Source organism: Triticum aestivum, chromosome 7B, assembly GCF_018294505.1.
Source record: "Triticum aestivum cultivar Chinese Spring chromosome 7B, IWGSC CS RefSeq v2.1, whole genome shotgun sequence".
NCBI lineage: Eukaryota > Viridiplantae > Streptophyta > Magnoliopsida > Poales > Poaceae > Triticum > Triticum aestivum.
In genome coordinates this window covers 84,374,135-84,399,743 of record NC_057813.1, presented here as the reverse complement: position 1 = coordinate 84,399,743, position 25,609 = coordinate 84,374,135, and the positions used below count along the sequence as shown (strand labels likewise).

Genomic DNA, 25,609 nt, shown 5'->3' with positions numbered 1-25,609 from the left:
CAAATTCAGATTCTTTACCAAATCTTCTTTCTTGTATATATCTTTTAGTATATAGATCCGATTTAGTTGATTCTTTTTCCTACTAGTTCATAGAAATCCCATCTATCCAGAGGACCAAACGAAAAATATTTTTGAAAATTTTAAAATTTGAATTCAAACAGATCTGAATTCAAACTTCGTTAGGCCATATCTCGAGTTTCGTAACTCCGTTTTAGGTGATTCTTTTTGCAAATCGAAGCTAGTGACTTGTACTTTATGTTAAAACCAAAACCATTTAATTTTGTTGCTGTAAAATTTTCGTTCTGTGCAGAAACTTTATTTGGTTGTTTTTGAAGTCTTTTATTTGCTTTATTTTTTGGATCTTTGCTTGTATGCTTATGTATGTTATTGCTTGCTTATGCTAGATCATCCGGAGTGCGAGGCTTGCTACTACGAATCTTTACAGTTCAACGGTCATCAGCAAGGCAAGTTCACACTTTGATCATAATTTTCAATACCCAGTTTTACTATGCATTAGTTTCACCCTCAAAGATTGCATGAGTAGGATTGGGAACATGTGGATTTGCTTTGCAGTTCATGTGGTAGAAACCTATGACCTTTGATCACCTCGGGAATATTCGTTATATCATATATTGCTTAGCCATGCTCGTAGACGGGGATTGGTATGTGTGATTCATGCAAGTTGCAAGAGATAATAATTTTGGGACAACATAGGGTGGCAACTTTAATACGCATATGGGTGCATTGTTTGGGGCACCTGGAAAAACCAGTGCTTGCCCAAGGGGAATCCCGGAGTACCCGTGTGATTACCCTAGGTCCGCCACCCAGGCTCAAAGGGATCATAAGATATTTCATGCCTAGAAACTTTCGTGTGCTGCCACAAGCCATTATGGGCTCTGACATATTTGAGTAAGTTGTGTGACCTCTTTCCGTGATGTAGGGGAAAGTAGGTGTACCGGTCTACCCAGGGTTAAGGGCAAACGCTTCTGAAAGGCTATGTCTCGATCTTCCGATCATGGAGGTGGTCGAGTCTTGTGGGGAAAAGTGCGCAAACCTCTGCAGAGTGTACAAACTAATCATGATTAGTCGTGTCCCCGGTTATGGACAACTTGAGTATCTAGAAGTGAATTATTGGTTGATCTCATCACTCTTTTTAATCAAATTATTGGGTTACTACTAACTTGGGAATTTTGGGATTGAGTTGGAGGAACCTTCTCAATAATGGCATTTTAATTTAGTAGTAAATAAAAATTTATTCCTTTGTTGTAGGGTAAAATTGGCTTTATGCAAAAATTAAACTTAGAGCCTCCACCAGCTAAATTTGCATATAGAGATAGCCTTTTTTTAATTATTGTTCTATGGTGTGAAATTGCCAGCATATTCCATGTGCTGACCTACATGGCTGCAACGTCTCATGTTGCAGACTTTTCCGACGAGGATTAAAGGTGCGATAGGTCATTGTTCTGCACTCAGTTTGTCGTGGAGTTGGATGGACTCATTTACCTTCAATGCTTCCGCAGTTATTTATTTTAGATGGCCTTTCGCCATATTATTGTAATAAATACTCTTTTGAGGATCTCGATGTAATAAAGTGTGTGATTGAACTCTGTTATAATTCCTCGAGTACTGTGTGTGTCAGCATACCGATCCAGGGATGACACTTAAGCACAGAGACTTCGATCCATTTGGGTCGGGTCGCTACATGTCCCCGCAAATGTCCCAATGTCGTTGATAGAAATGGGCTGGAAAGCTATCCGGTCCAGGGGCCTTTGTTGGGAACATCTGGAAGAGAGCACATTTTACTTCTTCATTGGTATAAGGTGCTAGGAGCATGATGTTCATCTGGTCAGTAACCTTCAGAGGGACATTTGCTAGCACTTCCTCTACTCCATTCACACCTTCTGATGTGTATAGGCTCTAATAGAAATCTATCACCATGGCTTTTAGTTCGCTCTAGTTCTCTTCCATCACCCCAAGTGAAGTTGCCAGGGCTTTAATCATGTTCCTCTTCCTGCGCTCACTTGCCCGGAGGTGAAAGAACTTTGTATTTCTGTCCCCCGCCGAAAGCCACTCCAGCCTCGAGCGTTGCCTCCACATAATTTCCTCCCTGTGGTATAATTCAATCAATTTCTCATTGATCTTCACCTCAATGTGAGACAGCGTTGTTCTAGTCGGATCACTGTGAAGGTGATCCAACTCTAGTTTCAAGTTTTTAATTTCCTTTCGGACTGAAGTATTTTTGTTCCAAGTACCCAGTTGTACCAATACACGTTTTAATTTGAATTTTAGTTCTGCCATAAACTCCGCCGGGTCTCCTCCTGCCCAGTTAGACAAGATCGTCTCTCTCCACAACTCATGAGTTTCCCGCATGACCTCATACTTAAACTCCTTCTTGTGTTTTGGGACCGCCCTCCCTTCAAATTCCAGTAAGATGGGACAATGATATGATGTTGCTGTTGTTAAGTGTTTTACATGTGCATTTGGAAACCTCTCATTCCACTCTTTTGTAGCTAGAGATCGGTCTAGTCGGATCCGGGTGTAGCTCCCCCCACCCCCACCCCCACCCCCCTGCGCTAACATTTTTTTCAAAAGTCCGGAAGTGGCCTTGAAAGCCTATATCCATCAACATGCAAACAGCAATAGCGTCTCGGAAGCCCTGGATTTGAGCATTGCTTCTCTCTCCTATGCCATGTTGTTCATCATTGAAATCCCCTGTGCAAACCCATGGGAGGTCACTCAAAGTACTAATCCCCTTCAAAATGTATCAATACTTGAACCTCACATGAGTCGGTGCCTCTCCATAAAAAAGTGTCAACCTCCACATGTCACCGCCAGGTTCCTCAATAGAGCAGTCTATATGGTAAACAGAATAACCAAGAATTTCAATTTTTATTGGATTATTCCAAAACAGCCCTAGGCCTCCACTTCTACCTTGACTACTAACACCATATCCATTATCATAACCAATACTTCCAGCTAAATTTTCTACCCTCGATCTATCAATCTGAGTCTCAACAATATAGAAAAGGGTAGGGGCAAAATTGTTCGCGATATCGCGAAGCTCTCTAAACTGTCGCAGCTTTGCCTACGCTGCGACAGTTCTAACTCAAGATACTTAGTGTGCCCACGACACTCCTCTGGGGAGCCTGCCGATAATGCAACCATAGTGTTCGTAGTCTTGTTCTCCTCCCTGACCTCCGATGATCCCAAGGTCTCTGAAGCATCTGTTGGAAATATGCCCTAGAGGCAATAATAGAATGGTTATTATTATATTTCCTTGTTCATGATAATTTCCTGTTGTTCATGCTATAATTGTATTGACTGGAAACCGTAATACATGTGTGAATACATAGACCGTAATATGTCCCTAGTAAGCCTCTAGTTGACTAGCTCGTTGATCAATAGATGGTTGTGGTTTCCTGACCATGGACATTGGATGTCATTGATAACGGGATCACATCATTAGGAGAATGATGTGATGGACAAGACCCAATCCTAAGCATAGCACAAGATCGTGTAGTTTGTTTGCTAAGAGCTTTCCTAATGTCAAGTATCATTTCCTTAGACCATGAGATTGTGTAACTCCCGGATACCGTAGGAATGCTTTGGGTGTACCAAACATCACAACATAACTGGGTGGCTATAAAGGTGCACTACAGGTATCTCCGAAAGTGTCTATTGAGTTGGCACGAATCGAGACATGGATTTGTCACTCCGTATGACGGAGAGGTATCTCGGGGCCCACTCGGTAATGCATCATCATAATGAGCTCAATGTGACTAAGGAGTTAGTCACGGGATCATGCATTATGGAATGAGTAAATAGACTTGCCAGTAACAAGATTGAACGAGGTATTGGGATACCGACGATCTAATCTCGGGCAAGTAACATACCGGTGGACAAAGGGAATTGTATACGGGATTGATTGAATCCCCGACATCGTGGTTCATCCGATGAGATCATTGTGGAACATGTGGGATCCAACATGGGTATCCAGATCCTGTTGTTGGTTATTGGTCGGAGAGATGTCTCGGTCATGTCTGCATGGTTCCCGAACCCGTAGGATCTACACACAAGGTTTGGTGATGCTAGAGTTGTTATGGGAAATTGTATGTGGTTGCCGAAGGTTGTTCGGAGTCCCGGATGAGATCCCGGACGTCACGAGGAGTTTTAGAATGGTCCAGAGGTAAAGATTTATATATGGGAAGTCCAGTTTCAGTCACCGGAATGGTTTTGGGGGTTATCTGTATTGTATCGGGACCACCGAAAGGTGTCCGGGGGTCCACCGGGTGGGGGCACCTACCCCGGGGGACTTAATGGGCTGAACAAGGGTGGGAACCATCCCCCTAGTGGGCTGGTGCTCCCCCCCCCCCCCGTCCCCCAAGGGCCCAAGGCACCTAGGGTTGAAAACCCTAGGGGGTGGGGGAGCTTCCCACCAAACTTGGGGGGCGAGTCCCCCCCTTGCCCCCCCCCCTTTGTAGATGGGATCTGGGGGGCGGCGCCCTCTCCCCTTCCCCTATAAATAGTGGGGGGTGGGAGGGCTGCCGCACCCTTCCCCCTGGCGCAGCCCCTCCCTCCCCAACACCTCCTCCTCCATAGAGCTTGGCAAAGCCCTGTAGAAAAACCGCAAGCTCCACCACCACGTCGTCGTGCTGTCGGAGCTCTCCCTCAACTTCTCATCTCCCCTTGCTGGATGAAGGAGGAGACGTCCCCGGGCTGTACGTGTGTTGAAAGCAGAGGCGCCGTTTGTTCGGCGCTAGATCGGATCTTCCGTGATTTGAATCGCCGCGAGTACAACTCCATCAACCGTGTTCTTGTAACGCTTCCGTTGAGCGATCTTCAAAGGTATGAAGATGGACTCTCTCTCTCTTTCTCTCTCTCTCTCTCTCTCTCTTGTTGCTAGAATCTCCTAGATTGATCTTGGTGATACGTAGGAAAATTTTGAATTAATGCTACGTTCCTCAAGAGTGGCATCATGAGCTAGGTCTATGCGTAGATTCTATGCACGAGTAGAACACAACTAGTTGTGGGCGATGGTTTGTTCAATTTGCTTACCCTTAATTACTAGTCCTATCTTGATTCGGCGGCATTGTGGGATGAAGCAGCCCGGACCGACCTTACACATATGCTTACGTGAGACAGGTTCCACCGACTGACATGCACTTGATGCATAAGGTGGCTCGCGGGTGTCTGTCTCTCCCACTTTAGTCGGATTGGATTCGATGAAAAGGGTCCTTATGAAGGGCAAATAGCAATTGGCATATCACCGTTGTGGTTCTTGCTAGAAACCCATAGCAGCCACGTAAAACATGCAACAACAATTAGAGGACGTCTAACTTGTTTTTGCAGGGTATGCTATGTGATGTGATATGGCCAAAAGGATGTGATGAATGATATATGTGATGTATGAGATTGATCATGTTCTTGTAATAGGAATCACGACTTGCATGTCGATGAGTATGACAACCGGCAGGAGCCATAGGAGTTGTCTTAATTTATTATATGACCTGCGTGTCAATGTAAATGCCATGTAATTACTTTACTTTATTGCTAACTGTTAGCCATAGTAGTAGAAGTAATAGTTGGCGAGACAACTTCATGAAGACACGATGATGGAGGTCATGATGATGGAGATCATGGTATCATGCCGGTGATGAAGATGATCATGTCGCGCCCCGAAGATGGAGATCAAAGGCCATATCATGTCACTTTATGATTTGCATGTGATGTTTGTCATGTTTACATCTTATTTGCTTAGAACGACGGTAGCATAAATAAGATGATCCCTCACTAAAATTTCAAGAAAGTGTTCCCCCTAACTGTGCACCGTTGATAAGGTTCGTTGTTTCGAAGCACCACGTGATGATCGGGTGTGATAGATTCTAATGTTCGCATACAATGGGTGTAAGCCAGATTTACACATGCAAAACACTTAGGTTGACTTGACGAGCCTAGCATGTACAGACATGGCCTCGGAACACGAGAGACTGAAAGGTCGAACATGAGTCGTATAGCAGATACGATCAACATGGAGATGTTCACTGATGATGACTAGTCCGTCTCATGTGATGATCAGACACGGCCTAGTTGATTCGGATCATGTATCACTTAGATGACTAGAGGGATGTCTATCTGAGTGGGAGTTCATTAAATTATTTGATTAGATGAACTTAATTATCATGAACATAGTCTAAAATATCTTTACAATATGTCTTGTAGATCAAATGGTCCACGCTAATGTTGCCCTCAACTTCAACGCGTTCCTAGAGAAAACCAAGCTGAAATACGATGGTAGCAACTATACAGACTGGGTCCGAAACATGAGGGTCATCCTCATAGATGCCAAGAAAGCATATGTCCTTGAAGCACCGCTAGGTGACGCGCCCATTTTCCCAGCAACTCAAGACGTTATGAACGCCTGGCAGTCATGTAGTGATGATTACTCCCTGGTTCAGTGCGGCATGATTTACAGCTTAGAACCGGGGCTCCAAAAGGGTTTTGAGCAGCATGGAGCATATGAGATGTTCCAACAGCTGAAAATGGTTTTCCAAGCTCATGCCCGGGTCGAGATATATAAAGTCTCCGACAAGTTCTGCAGTTGTAAGATGGAGGAAAATAGTTCTGTCAGCAAGCATATACTCACAATGTCTGGGTTGCATAACCGTTTGTCTCAGCTGGGAGTTAATCTTCCAGATGACTCGGTCATTGACAAGATCCTCCAGTCACTTCCACCTAGCTACAAGAGCTTTGTGATGAACTACAATATGCAACGGATGGAGAAGTCCATTCCTGAGTTATATTCAATGCTGAAATCAGCGGAGGTGGAAATCAAAAAGGAACATCAAGTGTTGATGGTAAATAAGACCACTAGTTTCAAGAAAGGCAAGGGTAAAAAGAACTTCAAGAAGGACGACAAGGGAGTTGCTGCGCACGGTAAATCAGTTGCCGGGAAGAAGCCAAAGAATGGACCCAAGCCCGAGACTCAGTGCTTTTATTGCAAGGGAAATGGTCACTGGAAGCGGAACTGCCCCAAGTACTTAGTGGATAAGAAGGACGTCAAAGCCAAAGGTATATGTGATATACATGTTATTGATGTGTACCTTACCAGCGCTCGTATTAGCTCCTGGGTATTTGATACCGGTGCGGTTGCTCATATTTGTAACTCAAAACAGGAGCTGCGGAATAAGTGGAGACTAGAGAAGGACGAGGTGATGATGCGCGTCGGGAATGGTTCAAAGGTTGATGTGATCACCGTCAGCAAGCTACCTCTACATTTACCTATGGGATTAGTTTTAAACCTCAATAATTGTTATTTAGTGCCAGCTTTGAGCATGAACATTGTATCTGGATCTCGTTTAATGCGAGATGGCTACTCATTTAAATCTAAGAATAATGGTTGTTCTATTTATATGAGAGATATGTTTTATGGTCCTGCCCCGCTGGTCAATGGTTTATTTTTATTGAATCTCGAACGTGATGTTACACATATTCATAGTGTGAATGCCAAAACATGTAAGGTTGATAATGATAGTCCCACATACTTGTGGCACTGCCCTCTTGGTCACATTGGTGTCAAACGCATGAAGAAACTCCATGCAGATGGACTTTTGGAGTCTCTTGATTATGAATCATTTGACATGTGCGAACCATGCCTCATGGGCAAAATGACCAAGACTCCGTTCTCCGAAACAATGGAGCGAGCGACCAACTTGTTGGAAATAATACATACTGATGTGTGCGGTCCAATGAGCGTTGAGGCTTGCGGTGGCTATCGTTATGTTCTCACCCACACTAATGACTTAAGTAGATATGGGTATGTCTACTTAATGAAACACAAGTCTGAGACCTTTGAAAAGTTCAAGGAATTTCAGAGTGAGGTAGAGAACCAACGTGACAGGAAAATAAAGTTCTTACGATCAGATCGTGGAGGAGAATATTTGAGTCACGAGTTTGGTATGCACTTAAGGAAATGTGGAATTGTTACACAACTCACGCCGCCTGGAACACCTCAGCATAATGGTCTGTCCGAATGTCGTAATCGCACTCTATTGGATATGGTGTGATCTATGATGTCTCTTACCGATTTACCGCTATCATTTTGGGATTATGCTTTAGAGACAGCCGCATTCACTTTAAATAGGGCACTGTCTAAATCCGTTGAGACGACACCGTATAAATTATGGTATGGGAAGAAACCTAAGCAGTCATTTCTAAAAGTTTAGGGATGCGATGCTTATGTCAAGAAACTTCAACCTAAAAAGCTCGAACCCAAGTCAGAAAAATGTGTCTTCATAGGATACCCTAAGGAAACCATTGGGTACACCTTCTACATCAGATCCGAAGGCAAGATCTTTGTTGCCAAGAACGGATCATTTCTAGAGAAAGAGTTTCTCTCGAAAGAAGTAAGTGGGAGGAAAGTAGAACTTGATGAAGTACTGCCTCTTGAACTGGAAAGTAGCGCAGCTCAAGAATATGTTTCTGTGGTGCCTGCACCGACTAGAGAGGAAGTTAATGATGATGATCATGAAACTTCAGATCAAGTTACTACTGAACTTCATAGGTCCACAAGGACACGTTCCACACCAGAATGGTATGGCAACCCTGTATTATAAATCATGTTGTGTTAGACAACGGTGAACCTTCGAACTATGAAGAAGTGATGGCGGGCCCGGATTCCAACAAATGGCTTGAATCCATGAAATCCGAGATAGGATCCATGTATGAAAACAAAGTATGGACTTTGACAGACTTCCCGATGATCGGCAAGCCATAAAAAATAAATGGATCTTTAAGAAGAAGACTGACGCGGATGGTAATGTGACCGTCTATAAGGCTCGGCTTGTTGCTAAGGGTTATCAACAAGTTCAAGGGGTTGACTATGATGAGACCTTCTCACCCGTAGCGAAGCTGAAGCCCGTCTGAATCATGTTAGCAGTTGCCGCATTCTATGATTATGAGATATGGCAAATGGACGTCAAAACGGCATTCCTTAACGGTTTCCTTAAGGAAGAATTGTATATGATGCAGCCGGAAGGTTTTGTCGATCCTAAGAATGCTGACAAGGTGTGCAAGCTCCAGCGGTCCATCTATGGGCCGATGCAAGCATCTCGGAGTTGGAACATTCGCTTTAATGAAAAGATCAAAGCGTTTGGGTTTATGCAGACTTATGGAGAAGCCTGTGTTTACAAGAAAGTGAGTGGGAGCTCTGTAGCAATTCTCATATTATATGTGGATGACATACTATTGATGGGAAATGATATAGAACTTTTGGAAAGCATAAAGGCCTACTTGAATAAGTGTTTTTCAATGAAGGACGTTGGAGAAGCTGCTTACATATTAGGCATCAAGATCTATAGAGATAGATTGAGACGCCTCATTGGTCTTTCACAAAGCACATACCTTGATAAGATATTGAAGAAGTTCAATATGGATCGGTCCAAGAAGGGGTTCTTGCCTGTATTGCAAGGTGTGAAATTGAGCACGGCTCAATGCCCGACCTCGGCAGAAGATAGAGAAAAGATGAGTGTCATCCCCTATGCCTCAGCCATAGGGTCTATTATGTATGCCATGTTGTGTACCAGACTTGATGTGAACCTTGCCGTAAGTTTGGTAGGGAGGTGCCAAAGTAATCCCGGCATGGAACACTGGCCAGCGGTCAAGAATATCCTGAAGTGCCTGAAAAGGACTAAGGATATGTTTCTCATTTATGAAGGTGACGAAGAGCTCGTCATAAAGGGTTACGTCGATGCTAGCTTCGACACAGATCTGGATGACTCCAAGTCACAAACTGGATACGTGTACATTTTGAATGGTGGGGCAGTCAGCTGGTGCAGTTGCAAGAAAAGCGTCGTGGCGGGATCTACATGTGAAGCGGAGTACATGGCAACCTCGGAGGCAGCACATGAAGCAATCTGGATGGAAGGAGTTCATTACCGACCTAGGAGTTATTCCCAGTGCGTCGGGCACGATGACTCTCTTCTGTGACAATACTGGAGCTATTGCCCTTGCCAAGGAGCCCGGGTTTCACAAGAAGACCAGGCATATCAAGCGTCGCTTCAATTCCATTCGTGAAAATGTTCAAGATGAAGATATAGATATTTGTAAAGTGCATACAGATCTAAATGTTGCAGATTCGTTGACTAAACCTCTTCCACGAGCAAAACATGATCAACACCAGAACTTTATGGGTGTTGGATTCATCATAATGTAACTAGATTATTGACTCTAGTGCAAGTGGGAGACTATTGGAAATATGCCCTAGAGGCAATAATAAAATGGTTATTATTATATTTCCTTGTTCTGGATAATTGCCTGTTGTTCATGCTATAATTGTATTGACCGGAAACCGTAATACATGTGTGAATACATAGACCGCAATATGTCCCTAGTAAGCCTCTAGTTGACTAGCTCGTTGATCAATAGACGGTTGTGGTTTTCTGACCATGGACATTGGATGTCGTTGATAACGGGATCACATCATTAGGAGAATGACGTAATGGACAAGACACAATCCTAAGCATAGCACAAGATCGTGTAGTTCGTTTGCTAAGAGCTTTTCTAATGTCAAGTATCATTTCCTTAGACCATGAGATTGTGCAACTCCCGGATACCGTGGGAATGCTTTGGGTGTACCAAACGTCACAACGTAACTGGGTGGCTATAAATGTGCACTACAGGTATCTCCAAAAGTGTCTGTTGAGTTGGCATGAATCGAGACTGGGATTTGTCACTCCGTATGACAGAGAGGTATCTCGGGGCCCACTCGGTAATGCATCACCATAATGAGCTCAATGTGACTAAGGAGTTAGTCACGGGATCATGCATTATGGAACGAGTAAAGAGACTTGCCGGTAACGAGATTGAACGAGGTATTGGGATACCGACGATCGAATCTCGGGCAAGTAACATACCGGTGGACAAAGGGAATTGTATACGGGATTGATTGAATCCACGACGTCGTGGTTCATCCGATGAGATCATCGTGGAACATGTGAGAGCCAACATGGGTATCCAGATCTCGTTGTTGGTTATTGGCCGGAGAGATGTCTCGGTCATGTCTGCATGGTTCCCGAACCCGTAGGGTCTACACACTTAAGGTTCGGTGACGCTAGAGTTGTTATGGGCAATTGTATGTGGTTGCTGAAGGTTGTTCAGAGTCCCAGATGAGATCCCAAACGTCACAAGGAGTTCTCGAATGATCCGGAGGTAAAGATTTATATATGGGAAGTCCAGTTTCAGTCACCGGAATGGTTTCGAGGGTTATCGGTATTGTATCGGGACCACCGAAAGGTATCCAGGGGTCCACCGGGTCGGGCCACCTACCCCGGGGGACTTAATGGGCTGAACAAGGGTGGGAACCAGTACCCTAGTGGGCTGGTGCACCCCTTCCCCCCCCCCCAAGGGCCCAAGGCGCCTAGGATTGAAAACCCTAGGGGGTGGGGGCGCCTCCCACCAAACTTGGGGGGCAAGTCCCCCCCTTGGCCGCTGCCCCCCCCCCCTTGTCGATGGGATCTGGGGGGGCCAGGCCCCTCTTGCCTTCCCCTATAAATAGTCGGGGTGGGAGGGCTGCCGCACCCTTCCCCCTGGTGCAGCCCCTCCCTCCCCAACACCTCCTCCTCCGTAGAGCTTGGTGAAACCCTGCAGAAAAATCGCAAGCTCCACCACCACGCCGTCGTGCTACCGAAGCTCTCCCTCAATTTATCCTCTCCTCTTGCTGGATCAAGAAGGAGGAGACGTCCCCGGGCTATACGTGTGTTGAACGCGGAGGCGCCGTCCGTTCGGCGCTAGATCAGATCTTCCGCGATTTGAAACGCCGCGAGTACGACTCCATCAACCGCGTTCTTGTAACGCTTCCGCTGAGCGATCTTCAAAGGTATGAAGATGCACTCCCTCTCTCTCTCTCTCGTTGCTAGAATCTCCTAGATTGATCTTGGTGATACGTAGGAAAATTTTGAATTAATGCTACGTTCCCCAACAGCATCTTCCTTCCCCCTTTTCTTAGGCCGCTTGTGCCCTTTCCTAGGAGACACGCATACTGGTGGGAGAGGAGGTAGGTTGTTCCCCTTTGATCACCATCGCAAGAGCATCTCTTGGTTTTCCAGCCACACCATGTTCCGTTGGGCTCATAGTATTCTCGACTGAAAGACGCTTGTTGGATAGATGGTTACCATCAGGCATGACTACCACAGCCTCAGGGGAAGATGCAGCCCCCCTATATTCTATTCGGTTCCTTCGGAGGAGTCCACATCGTCCGCCGGCCTTGGCTGCCTGGCGTTGAAACGCCAGCTTTGATTAGGGTCATAGGGTTCCCTACCCCTTCCATAGTTTCCCCGGCTAGCAGGTTTGAAACGAAAATTGTCAGCCAGAATAAAGTCTCCCCATTCAAATTTCGTCTCGTCATGCTCTCCCTCTACGCACTCCTCGTGCCAGTGGTCGAACTCACCACAGTTGTAGCAGAAGGTTGGGAGTTTCTCATACTTGACTTGATACTTGACCCTTTCTTCTCCCTTCTTGGCTGTGACAAAGCGTTTGATGTTGGCGTTGATGTTGATCTTCACTTTGACCCTCACAAGCTCCCCAAAAAAACAGCAAGAAGCTTTAGTTGGACCTCCTCCACCTCTTCGATCCTTGAAGCCAAACCTTTCATCGCCGGCTCATCAGGAATTTGTCCGGCAAGCGGTGGATCTGCACCCATACAGCTAGTTTATCAAGTTTGATGGCATCAGGGTTCTTAAAACCATCATATTCCTGCATAATCACTGCTTGATCTTTAAACAGCCATGGCCCCTCAACCATTGCCTTATTCCAATCTCTCAAACAACCGAACTGCGTCGTGAAGAGATTTTCCTTGACCTTCCTCCAGGTCACTGGTTTTGCCGGAATCCAGGCCGCCCACATGCTATACAGATCATTAGGGTTGAAGGTCTTTGGTGTGTGAACCCGAGAAATTGCCAGCCACTTCGCCGGCTCCAGCATGTCCGGCAGCTCTTCCTCCCAGATGAAATCGTCCTCTTCCTCCTCCTGCAGCGTGAGCCTTGCCAGAAGATCCTCCGTCGATTCCTTCTCCTGCTTCCTCTGCGCCCCCGAACCATCCGCCATCATATGAGATCCAATCTACACGCTCCCTTGCTAGATCGTAGTCCCCCTAGTCCAAGGTCGGGAAGGATCGCCGGGATCCCCCTTAGTCAGCCCGAATCTAGAGGTATTCGATCAGCGATCGAGCGGGGCAGAGATAGAATTCCGACGATGGAAGCCAGAAGAGATCAAAACCCTAGGTTTTTCGCCTAGGGGAAAACCGGAACCAATTGTCTAATTTGATCATGAGCATCAGTAGCTATGTCAGTCGGTACAGCTTGCGCTCGGCGCTTGTGGCTCCACTGGGCCGGCCTAGTTGGGGGTGCCCCTGTGTGCGACACGTCTATTTGACGCAAAACATGTCACATAGGAGGTCTCATATCTTCCAAAATCACTAATATTTTTTAACACAGTACAGACGCAAGCGCTCATACATACGTGCATACACTCACCCCTATGAACGCGCACACACACCCCTATCCTTATGAGCACCTTCGAGAGACTGAGCCGGCATATCATCTTGAGATTTACAAAGTCATCGTAGACGCCTCATCCTCGACGCGAACGTCTCCTCCCACTGAAAGCGCATCGCCGGAAATTCTGAAATAAATCCAGGAATAATACGAGCACCAGGACTTGAGCCTTGATGAGCTGGAGATATCACTGTTCTTCTAACCATCCAACCACAGGTTGGTTCGCCGAAATCATTAATGGAGTACTCCTTGCAAAAGTCATTTCCATCTCCCTCAACGGTTGCATGTGCATCACTTGTCGCAACATGAGAGTTTTCTCTTTTTTCGTATATATGTTTATTCAAAACATTTTATCTCTTAAACCGCGCTTCCAGATCTCCAACCATTTTCATCGTTGGATTCCTTGCGTCGAGATCTTCAAAACTAAATCTCATGTTGATAGGTTTTGATGAACTTTTTTTTCGTGAAAAAACCCGGACGAAACAATCAACCGGAAGCACAGTTTTTTTTCGCTTTTCGAAAGAGGCACGGCCGTGCCTCTCATGATGCCTTTCAAGAAGGCAAAACCATGCCTCTTGCAGAAGAAAAAAAAACAAAAAGCGCATTTCTTCCGTTTCCGAGAGACACGGTCGTTCCTCTCGTGAAAGGAAAAAAACAAGAAACGTGTTGTTTTCTTTTTTTTGTTTCTGAGAGGCACAACCATGCCTCTCGCAGGAAGCAAAACCGTGCCTCTCACGGAAGGAAAAAAACAGAAAATGCATTTTTTCACCGTGCCTCTCATGAAAGCAAAATTATGCCACTCACGCAAGCAAATTCATGCATCTCATGAAAGAAAAAAAAACACGTTTTTTCCTGTTTCCGAGAGGCTTGGATGTTCCTCTCGCAAAAATAAAACCATGCCTCTCATGAAAGCAAAAGAAATGCGTTTTTTTGCAATTATTTTATCCAAAAGCTAAGGAAGAGAAGACCAGAAAGTCAAAAGGAAGTTTAAAAAGCCGAAAACGCGTACGAAAAAAATTCCAGAGGGAGCACCCAGAGCACGACACATAGCGGCGGCTGGCGCGCTCTCAGCCCACCCGCAAGTGATCGTTATGAGGCTCCTGAAAGAGCACTCGTCAACTATTTGCTCCTTTTTTTAAAAAAAAAAAGAGGTCTATATAGATGCTCCCTGTGAACTTAGCCCAATTTCCTTGTCAGCGACGGACTTGTCTTCTTTTTTCTTCTGCCATTTAATGAGTTTGATTTCGGAAAAAAATTGTAGCAAGCTAGATATGTTGACTGAGATCTGATGAGCCAAAAACTTCAACGCAACAGATACAATTTCGTAGAGAAGCAAGCCTGTAAAAAATGGAGAACCCTACTGAAACTCCAAACGTAGTTAAGACACGGTGAGCAAGAGAGGAGCCAGAAAACCTTGCCGTCGAGGTTCCACCGGGCCCAAATGAGGGCCCCGTCCGATACAAATACATCCAATAATATTCCTACAGAAGAATTCACATATGCAGGTAGAAGACTAGAGAAAGAATGAGGATCATTTGATGCAGTTTATGCACCGAGGGCGAGAGGCTTCCAGCAAGAGAATGGGAGGACGCTCCAGGGTCAGACGAGCCGGGAACAGCACCACCTGCCTCCCCAGGTCCTGGCGAAGGTGATGGAGCAAGGTACGAGTCGTGGATTGCCGCGGTGGACGGCTCCATGAGTGGAGGAACTTGATGCGGTCCTGTGAGGGGAGGAGCAATATACAGATAAGAAACAGGAGTTGGTGCAGCACAAGCAGGAGACTGAAAAGAAAACGTGTAGCAGTACTAAGCATATGCCTTTCTTGTATCTTGGGAATGAGGTCGAAGTTGATCCTGAATTTAACATGCAAGTAGAAAATTCCCTTATTCAGTACTAAAAAATTCTTTCAGATTACGTTGAAACCTGGCAGTTGTTTTCACCTGATTTTCCATTGTTCTATGTATATCCCAACAAGAAGTCAAAAACTATTGGTGTTAATCGATCGGACTCTGGGAATGCTTGATGCGGCTTGGTTCAATTTTCAGTATTTCACAAGCATATTAGGCCTCCTTTGGTTCATAGGGTAGGAAAATCATAGGAAATGAGATGACATGTATCTCAAATTCTATGAATATGAATAGGAAAGGAGATGCCCTTTGGTTCACATAATATGATTTTTTCAATTGAGTTTAGCCTAATGTTTATTTTCCTATGAAATGTGAATGATAGGAAGAATTCCTCCATAGGAATAGGATCCTATTCCTACAAACCAAAGGGGTCTAAAGGAATTTTTCCTATAGAAATCCTGTCTTATGAAATTCCTACAAGATTCCTCCAAACCAAAGAAGGCCTTAATGATATTTCCAAAACATGTTTCAATATCAATGCATTTTCATTCTTCTCCTTGTCCTTTTGGATGATAAGTATAAATAGTTGCATACAGTATTCGGTAGGCAGTAGTCAATTGTACAGTGGACTAAATGGGAAGAAAACAGAATACTTACCAGGGCATGTAGGTTGAAGACCCGAGGACAGCCTGCAAACGCAGAGATGTATTATGTAAGTATCTTCAACCCGGAGAAGCTGAACAAAGATTATTTGGGTTTTTCTTTTCTTTTTCTTTTTTGCTTACGATGTGGTAATGCTTCCGTTAACGAAGCCAGCATAGTTGCAAGACGAGACACCGCAGCCACCGCTGGTGGGCTGGGTAGTCACATTACCAAGCATTAGACTGCTATTGGAGCACTGCATACTTGAACATGACGTTCCTAATGAAGCTGGAGTGCAGTACAGACTGCGCGGGAAGAAAAAATGGAGATTATAGTCTGAAACTCACTTCAGTAATCAGTAATACAACTGCATTGAACAAAAGACAAGGTAACTTTACTTGAGATCCCCTGGCCCACAGCTGCATTCTACACAGTTACCAGCAGTTAGTGCATAGGTCCCGTTTGCCACAAGCAATCCATAGTCCGAAGCAAAGTTAGGAAATGTAGACGCACATGCTAATCAGAGAAACAAACAGCAGGCATCATTAGAAAAATAAACAGGGAGGCACCAAAGCAGGCAAGCAGATCCAACTCAACTATCACTACTGAAAGTTAACCATCATAAAAAAAAGGGCAGCCCAGTGCACATAGCTCCCGCTTGCACGGGGCCCGGGAAAGGGTCCAACCACTTTGGGTCTACCCCTTCATAGTTAACCATCAGCAAAAAGAGGAAAATCAATGGAAGTAAAAGAACCCTTACATAATAAAAGTAAAGATCCATCAATTAATATTTATAAGTATGTGTCATCTTATTCCTGTGTTTTTCCTATTAATACTTTCTCTAATTCCTATTATCCAAAGGAACTGTTTAGCTAGCATACTGATTGATATGTGCACTCAACATGAGAGCTCATAACAATCATGATATCCACATCACCTATGTGGCCACATGTACCTCACCAAGCACAGAAGAGTTAATCTTTTACAACCTAGCAGGCTACAAGCATGCTTTGTCCTAATCCTGGACCACCGATATGAAACAGATTAAAATGTATTTATGCATCCAACATTCATCAAAACCAAACGTTGACGTTCATCAATGGCCGCTGCCTGTTGGGCCGTGTGGAAATGTTGGAGCAATATGGCAATTCAGTACAAGCTTCAGACTCAGCCTAATGAAGTAGTACTCAGACTCGGACTTGTCCATATTTTGCTGCACTAAGAATGCTGTGGCAGATCATTCAAAGTAATTGTCAAAAGCCAAAATTCTGAATCTGAATAACCGGATCACTATCATCCAACCGCCAACTGTGCAAATGACTGTCGTTTTAGTATCTGTTCCAAAAATACTTTGGTGTTTAATTGTTCACGGTAGTTCCATTTCTCGATCTATCCTTTTGGGTCTGGGCTGGAAACTGGTAATAATCATATAAGAGCGTTTAGATCACTAAAACGCTCTTATAAAAGTTTACAGAGGGAGTATGTTGTATGCAAACAATCTTTAGCTTTCAATATAAAGCCAGGCCCCGTGCCTTTGTCTAAAAAAGCTTAACATTTCTAACATGGCCTAAAGTATCACCAATCTGCCGCTTTACAGCCTTCCAATGGTCTTTTTGTATCTGTTGCAAGTATAAAACGGAGAAGCAAAAAAGTATTCACGGCTATTGGTGAAATTACATCCGCAGATAACTTCACAGCACAATTGGTGGGAAAATGATGTGGAATGAGTCGAGGCAGTCGGGTTCAGTGGCAGCGTTAATCGATCCTACTATTGGGAAAATATTTTACCTGATAATGGAACTGCAAGGATGTCGCCGGGTGCCACGACGGGGCTCCCCATGGCATTCACATTGCTGAGATCCGTGACAGTGGTGGCGTGGGTGGCGGCGATGGATTGCACGGTGTCCCCGACCCGCACGAGATAGGAGAGGTAGACGGCGGGGAGGTTGTTGTCGGTGGAGTTGAGGCAGACGCAGGGGAAGGGGACGACGAGAATCTGGCCGGCGTCGAGCAGCGCGTCCGGGTCGGCCTCGGCGAGCCCGTTGGCGCTGCGGATCTGGTCGGCGGAGGCGAGGCCCGCGAAGACGACGTCGGCGACGGTGGCGAGCGTGTCGGCGGGGCGCGCGGTGTAGCGGACGGAGACGGACTTGCGGACGCCGTCGGCGCAGGCGCAGCGGGTGGGGACGCGGAGGAGGAGCCCCGCGGGGAGGATCCGGTTGGCGGCGCCGGGGGAGGCGAAGTCGAGCGCGTTGGCCGCCAGCAGCGCCGCCGGGTCCGCGCCGAAGAGCGCCGCCACCTCGGAGACCTTCATGTCGGCGTAGAGCGAGTAGCCGAGCAGCGCCGCGCACGAGTCGGCGCTGGAGCAGGGCTCGATCGTGGTCTTCGCCGCCGCGCCGCCCGCCGCCGCGAGGATCACCAGCAGCGCCGCTGCGGCCGCGGCCGCCGGCCTCGACATTGGGGCCCGGCGAGGGGCTTAGGGTTGGGGCCTCGGGGGGATGGGGGGAGTGGGGAGCTGAGCTCGAGCTCTCTCTCGGCTTTTGGCTGCACAGTGTGCGAATCGAAATTTTTGGGCAGGAGCCGAGACTGCCGACTAGGCGAGAAGGGTGTGGAGGCCTCGGATGCCACGCAGGTGACCGGTTGGCCAGTTGTCTATGACATGTGGGTGCCATGTCGGCGGACCCCAACCGTCGGTGGGAGGGACGTTGTTTTCTGGCAGAAATACTGTTTGTGCTTGGAATCTGTGTCTTGTGCGGGGAGGAGGCGACCGATATCTCGTGACCAACTCTATTATGTCGGGTAAATTGATTTTTTTTTCTCGAAATTTTGAAGTACTTTGATGATTTGCCTTGTTTCCATTGCAATTTATCATCTGCCACAAAGATGGTTACATTCCTTTTTCTTTTTTTTTTGCGGGGAGATGGTTACATTCCTCGTGGTGGAATCAACTCAGGTTTAGCAGGAGGGGACGTTATGTTGACTACAAAAGCGTCTGTGACGACTTCATCAATCTCAAGATGTTGTACCGCCACAAGGTGCTAATCCAGCTGCCCGACCTCTCTCTGCCAAACAATCCTCACCAATTGTTGTGTTGCCCGGCTACCCCTCTCCCCATGCATGTTGCTTCTTCATCGGGATACCCGGATTTTTTGTTTCATTTCTTTACTAGTTTTTGGTTTTCTTTTCCGATTTTTCTTTTTCCTGTTTATCACTTTTTAAATTTTGTTTCTGTTATTGAAAAAATGGGGAAAAAATTAAAAGCTGTTCATAATTACAAAAAATTAAAAACAATACGTTTTCAATTTTTGGGGGATCTGAAAATATGTCTGTATTTTCAAAAATTGTTCACAGATTTAAAAAATCATGCTCTCAAAAATGGTTCATCTTTAAATAGTTGATATTTCCAATTTTGTTGTCGTTTTCTGTTTTTTCAAAACACAAACAAAAATTTAAATTATCAAAAAAATCTGAAATTTCATTTTTTGTGAAAAAAACAAACAATGAAAATGTAATTTTTTCCTTTTTATAAAAATAGTCAATTTCTAACATTTTTATAACAATGCAAATAGTTTTTGAAACTTAAAAACATGTTTTTTGAATATTTGAACATTTTCCGAAGACACAACATTTTTCCAAATTACGGAATTTTTCTTGAACTGCAAACACTTTTCAAATTTGCAAAATAAAACTGAAAAAAGTAAATAAAGTATTTTTTGAATTTTTTTAAATTTTGAAATTCTGGACATTTTTCTATAAAACACTAACAATTTGTTCATTCTGATTTTAATTTTGAAAATCAGTCATATTTAAAAAGATAATGAACATTTCTAAATTTGTGATTTTTTGAAAAAAAATACAGAAAATAAAAAATGAAAAATGAAAAGAAAAGAAAATAATAAAGAATGCGGTTTGGGGGAATGTGCCGGCCCAGTTTACACTACCCTGTGTGTTTTGGCTACTATTTGCCGTAGTGAGCGGCTAATAGGATTTTCCTCAGTCCCTACCCTACAACTTTTACACTAGAGAATTCGACTACCATAGAAAGCAAGAAGGAAATTCATGTTACTTCACTGTAAAAATCATGTTACTTTTTTTTAGCACAAATCATGTTACTTCTTTATACGAGAAACTAGCGAGAGCATTGTTTATTGTATAGACCGAAAATAAAAGAAAAACATCTACAAGTGTAATTTCTATCTCACATTGAAACTTTGTGAAACAGTGGTACAACATTAGTTATGTTATTTGCAAACAGAAAGAGTCCACATTTTGTCTCACAAGGACCTGCCATGTTTTATCGTGTGTAGACGAATTACATGATCTCCTAGAGAGGTTGAAAATTTCCTCGTATCGGTTGCACATGAACAGCACCCTCGTGGAGTTGTGGTCTCAAATGTCTACTGCTCCCTTCGTCCCATAATATAAGATTGTAGTGTTAAAAACGCTCTTATATTATGGGACGGAGGGAGTACATGTTAGAATCATCCGCCATTCATACGATCATTGCTCATTAAGTTCTATGTGTGTCGATGCCAGCCCAATCAGTCGCATGCCATGCCAAAAGCCTCTGATCAATTTAGATGCATTCATGTAAAGAAGAGCCAAGCTCTCTGCCTAGCAATGCTGCTCGAGTACAGAGCTTCAGTACCCGAAAACAATGGTGAATTCATCGCAAGAGTGACCGAAGAAAAAGAAAACCTCTTGCAATCCTACCCACAACTTTCTGGTTCTTAGGATCTGCAGGGACCTGAGCAGGGAAAAAATAGAGCTCTCAAGTTCTTCTTCAATCTTCTTTTTTTGCAGAGGTCTCGTCACTATCTCATGGATTCATTCTACGGGTTCCAAAAATTATTCACTGCTGATTCGGTCCAGTGACCGCCGGAGGACAGCATGGAGATGTACTAGAATCAGGGAGGACGGCGGGGCGAGCGATCACTCGCCCTTGGTTAACAATGTGAGTTGGTCAGGTGCTTCAAGCTCGAGACGTCGAACAGCTCCATGAATCTCAGGTCGGTGCTCCTCACTTTTGCAGCAGCGAAGCGCTGGTACTCATCGAAGACCGAAGACAGGCACCATTTCTGCAACTTCCTCATGCAACCGACGACGCATCCAGTTCGGTGCTGCAGATACAAACGAAAGTATTGCACGGTGAGTAAGTAGAAAGTTATAGACTTGAAGATACCAGCTGCAAAGCGTAAAATAAAAACTGATCAAGCTTACCTTGCCTCTCTTGCAGTGAATAAGCAAAGGTTGATTTCTTACATCTGGAAGAAAGAAAACGAAAGGAGCAAGACTGTAAGAGAGATGAAATGCTGTGATGGAGGTGGCCGAGATGGGAAGGATCAATGGAAGATGAAGTACCTAGGACAACTTTAAGTGCCTCCCGGATTTTCTCATCGGGTATCTCGACGAATGGTTCCTGCAGTAACAGAGTTTCAGGCATTGTCAGACCAAGCATCAGATTCTGGACATAAATGGTGGAATTATCAAGACTTTAGAATTAATTACACACACAATGAGCAGTTGTAACATGAAATGTGGTGCATAGAGTTACATATAAATCAATAGCATTGATAATATTGTACACTAAATGTACCAAGGTCCAGTAAAGGCTGAACCAGACAAAGAAAAATAGATGACCAATTCCTTGAAATCTTTCTGCTGGTTAGCTAGTGCCCTAGTTTCTTTATTTCAGTGGTTTCAACAAATTGGATCTTATTATATTGGAGAAAAACCCCAACTCGCCGTGTCTGTCTATCCAGTGACATGATTTTCTTCATAAAAAGAAGTAGGGTTCAGTATAAGGTCAACCGTCCATCATGTACTATTTTTCAAGGTAGGACTACAAACCACATTTGGATGTCCCTGCTAACTAGTAATTATAATTGCAAAACAAATTCAGACAATGACAATGCTAATCTAAGAAACTATGACACACAGACCAATAGGAAGGAACAAACCAGCTTTACAGCAACAGAACAACCGGTTCGTATAAATGACAAATCTACTCAATTATGCATTAGGTCATGGATGACCTGGAAGTTCAGAGATAAGAAAAGAAATAACTGGGGTAGTTTCTTGTCATTCATAGCATCAATCAAAAGCAACAAAATAATTTTTGACACTATAAATATGATTTGTCTTGACCGCTGCACCAGTTCCCAAATAATTAAAACGGACTAGTCAAAAAAAGTACTGGATTCAGAATATCTAAAGCAACATTATAATAAAGAAAACTGTAGTCACCCCTTGAAAATAATCTGGAAGCTTTGCCCACAACTATATCACAATTCTCACCTAAACCTCCAAAAGTAAAAGGGTAAAATTCTAGAAAATATTTTTCAGCTACAATATGTGTACCTTCAAAAATTACTGTACAATTTAAGTTTCAAAGAAGTATGGAACTTCGCATACCAACAATTTACTGCAACTTTTGTTCATAAGTGGCATGAAATTCTTTTGAATGAAGGTAAAATTACATGTAAAACACCATGACGTTTGCTATTCAGGAAAACCAGCAAGAACACATGGCGAAGCAGCACCACATATGCCAACATCAGATGCAAAGCATCAGCGAGGTACATGGTCACATGAAAACAGGGAACAGTACAACAAAAAAATTGAAAAAGGTTTCATCCAAAATATGATTTCACATGCTCAGATCTATCATTGATAGATCCCTGGCACAGACTATATGTGGCGATCTAATCAATCATCCAGCCGAAAAATTATATAGGACTGAAACCTAGCATGATAAATCAGCAATCATTTTGCCAGCGGGAAGAATCCAATGTACTGTCCTCCATGCTCAGTTCCATCTACTCGGTGAACAGGGCAATTTACGGATCTCGAAAAACTGTGGCAGATCTAGGCCTCCAGTGTTATGTTATCCCCTCTCATCAAGAACAGAACAACACTGGACATGCCCCCGCTATCATTGTGTGCCATACTGACATGCCCTCAATTATTTCTTTTTCTTTCTTACTTGTGAAAAAATATATTTTTTCTGAGGCACCATCTGCATAGTGAAAAACTACAACTTGTTCTTTTATCCTCTTCAGTGCGTGAGCTTTTTATACATTTCGTCCAACTTGACCCAGGCAGCTAGATCAGTCCAATATCAACTTAACGCATGGACCATTGTGGATTAGGTTGCCAAACAGAGCACATAACAACTAGTGGTGCTCATGCATCAACCAACAATTTTAATTCATAAAACTGGGCATAGCCTGTTGGGACCATTAAAGCTGCTTAATAAAACGACCTAAAGAGCATATGGGGTGTATAGGAGTTACAGGTCCCATGAGCTGCTCACACTGAAGCCTATACAAGAAAATTCCTGTACCGAATAAATTGTGTCCTTCTTGCAAAAAAAAAAAATCAGAAAAAAAAACAAATAGTCCATGAGCTACCTACTTTGCAGAAATAGCGAAAATATCACTCAAACAAGAAAAAGAAAAGAAAAACTAAGAAAATAAATGAAAGGGGATAATGGAGATGCTTTGTGAACTATGCACACTCACTACCAGACTTGTTATCACAGGAGCAAACCAATTAGAAACCATTGGGAATATTGGGAAAATTGTTGTTTAAAATCAGCAGCGCAGCTGGGTCGATTAATCAAACCAATGCTGAAAGGGACCACCGCCGATGTGGCGTAAAACTTGAAAAATCCCCAGGCTAGTGGTAGGAGAAAAGAGATAGATGCGCCTATTAGGCAAGTCAGATGATAACAAATAAAATCCAGCCAGTGATGCATTGGATTCTCCCCCGAGCCACCTAGGCGAGTACGTACTAATCTAGGACGCGTAATAGCGACATGATCAACGACCTCGGTTCTTGGCAAGCAATTCTCGTATCTACCGGAAAGTATTCATGATTATCTATCTACAAGCTGCGATTCTACCTTCCCCAAGAATTGCCATCAAGAGAAACACGTAGAAGAGAATTTCATAAACGCAAGCCAGATTGTTCGTGTTTGGTTACCTTGCGGCCCTCAATTCCGAACTGGTGGAGCTTGATTCCGTTCTTCTCGAGGAACTCCGTGTTGGTCTCCGGGTACGGCTCCGGGCAGAGGTACCTGAGCGATGAGCCGACGGACGTCAGAACCACGTGACAGGACACGAGCAGCGCAATAATTGCAGGCGCGCGGAGCAGAGAGAGGCGGGGAGATCCTCACACAATGGAGCGGAGGTTGAGGGACTTGAGGAAGCGGAAGTTGGCGGCGGCCGGGAAGCCGGAGCGGTAGATGCCGTCGTCGACCATGGCGAAGTTGAGCGGCGGCACGAGCGTGGCCTCGTCGTAGCCCCCCGCCCCCGGCGCCGCCAGCAGCGGCGGCAGCGGCGGGGGCATGGGGAAGATCTTGGGGGGCTTCTCGTGCTTCCACAGCTCGAGGCCGCTCATCTCCATGGCCTCCTCCCGCTGCCCCGCCTCCAGGGCCCTCTGCCTGGGCATGATTTCCAGCTTCATGATGGCTTCCGGTTTCGCACGGGGCAAGGGCAGAACCGTCAATTTGCAACGAGATGGGTGTGCTTTGTGTGCGTGATGGTTTGAGCGGTGTGGGTGTGATGGCCTAACTGGAAGGAAGAGGTTATTTATAGCACAAGATGAAGGAAGGAAGAGAGGGAAACTCCAAAAGGTTGCAAGAGGGGGGAAAGGTGGGTAATTGGAGGAAGGGAACTCCAAGAAAAAAGTGTGATGATGATTGATGAGGAAAGGTGAAATTTTAGGATAAGGAGGTGATTTAATGTGTGTTATGACATCTAGAGTGTCTACCACAATTGGCTCCATTATTCATGTGCGATGTAGTTTAATTCTATAATAAAATTATATCCTGATGATTTAATCATGAGAAAGACTGTGTTGGTTCAACAGACTATACCAAAGGTTTTTTAAAAAGGATGTGTCTACTCTCATCTAGAAGTGAAATAATTATGTCTCATCTAACTACTACACCATATAATTTTACGTTGGGATTCGCCAGGATTTTTGTTTGGTTAAGCAAATATTGTAGGAGTTAGATGAGACTCTGTTATTTCTCTGTTTAAAAAATACATTATGCTGACCCGGGAAAATTGTCCGAGCACCCACAGAAATGTTGAAATCGTCTTACCGAGGCTACACTATAAGTGTAAATTTGTTTGTCCTTCGCAGTATGGGCGGAACTCTCATCATATCCCTTTGATGATCAATAGCAGGGATCATGATAGCCCGATCATTGATGTCAAACGTATCTTATTGCCACTCCAGCTGCGTGTACTACGAGCTTGTCAAGATGTCAACAGTTTTCAATGCACATCATTGTCCATCTCTAGCGAAATGTACGTAAGATCCACTTACATGCTGAGTCATGCTAGAGATGTGATTAGAAACTGTATAACAAGAAAGAGATGTATGACTTGTCATCATTATTACTATTCTTACTTTGGTTCGTGTATCGCAATTTTTGTTCCATTTTCCATGATGAAGCCAACATAACATACATATTATACTCCTTCAACACTAACGATAAAACCATGTGTTATGTACTGGTGCATCATTATACATTAGCTTGGGCACTGTGCTTTCCTGACAACA

At 44.3% G+C, this 25,609-nt stretch overlaps 2 protein-coding genes across 2 annotated transcripts; both read right to left on the bottom strand.

Annotated features, from left to right (window-relative positions):
* Nucleotides 1-14,888: 14,888 nt before the first annotated feature.
* Nucleotides 14,889-18,602, bottom strand: LOC123157352 (lysM domain-containing GPI-anchored protein LYP6). The gene is made up of 5 exons (XM_044575613.1): nucleotides 17,825-18,602; nucleotides 16,435-16,552; nucleotides 16,180-16,341; nucleotides 16,052-16,083; nucleotides 14,889-15,267 (listed from the first exon to the last, which is right to left on the bottom strand). Exons 1-5 carry the CDS (start codon nucleotides 18,489-18,491, stop codon nucleotides 15,041-15,043), a joined length of 1,206 nt encoding a protein of 401 aa, XP_044431548.1. The 5' UTR covers nucleotides 18,492-18,602; the 3' UTR covers nucleotides 14,889-15,040.
* A 1,999-nt stretch (nucleotides 18,603-20,601) lies between these two features.
* LOC123157032 (probable tyrosine-protein phosphatase DSP2) lies at nucleotides 20,602-24,613 on the bottom strand. Its single transcript, XM_044575255.1, has 5 exons — nucleotides 24,213-24,613; nucleotides 24,020-24,113; nucleotides 21,395-21,452; nucleotides 21,254-21,297; nucleotides 20,602-21,153 (listed from the first exon to the last, which is right to left on the bottom strand). The coding sequence occupies exons 1-5, from the start codon at nucleotides 24,500-24,502 to the stop codon at nucleotides 20,980-20,982; spliced, it is 660 nt and encodes a 219-aa protein (XP_044431190.1). The 5' UTR covers nucleotides 24,503-24,613; the 3' UTR covers nucleotides 20,602-20,979.
* Nucleotides 24,614-25,609: the final 996 nt, after the last annotated feature.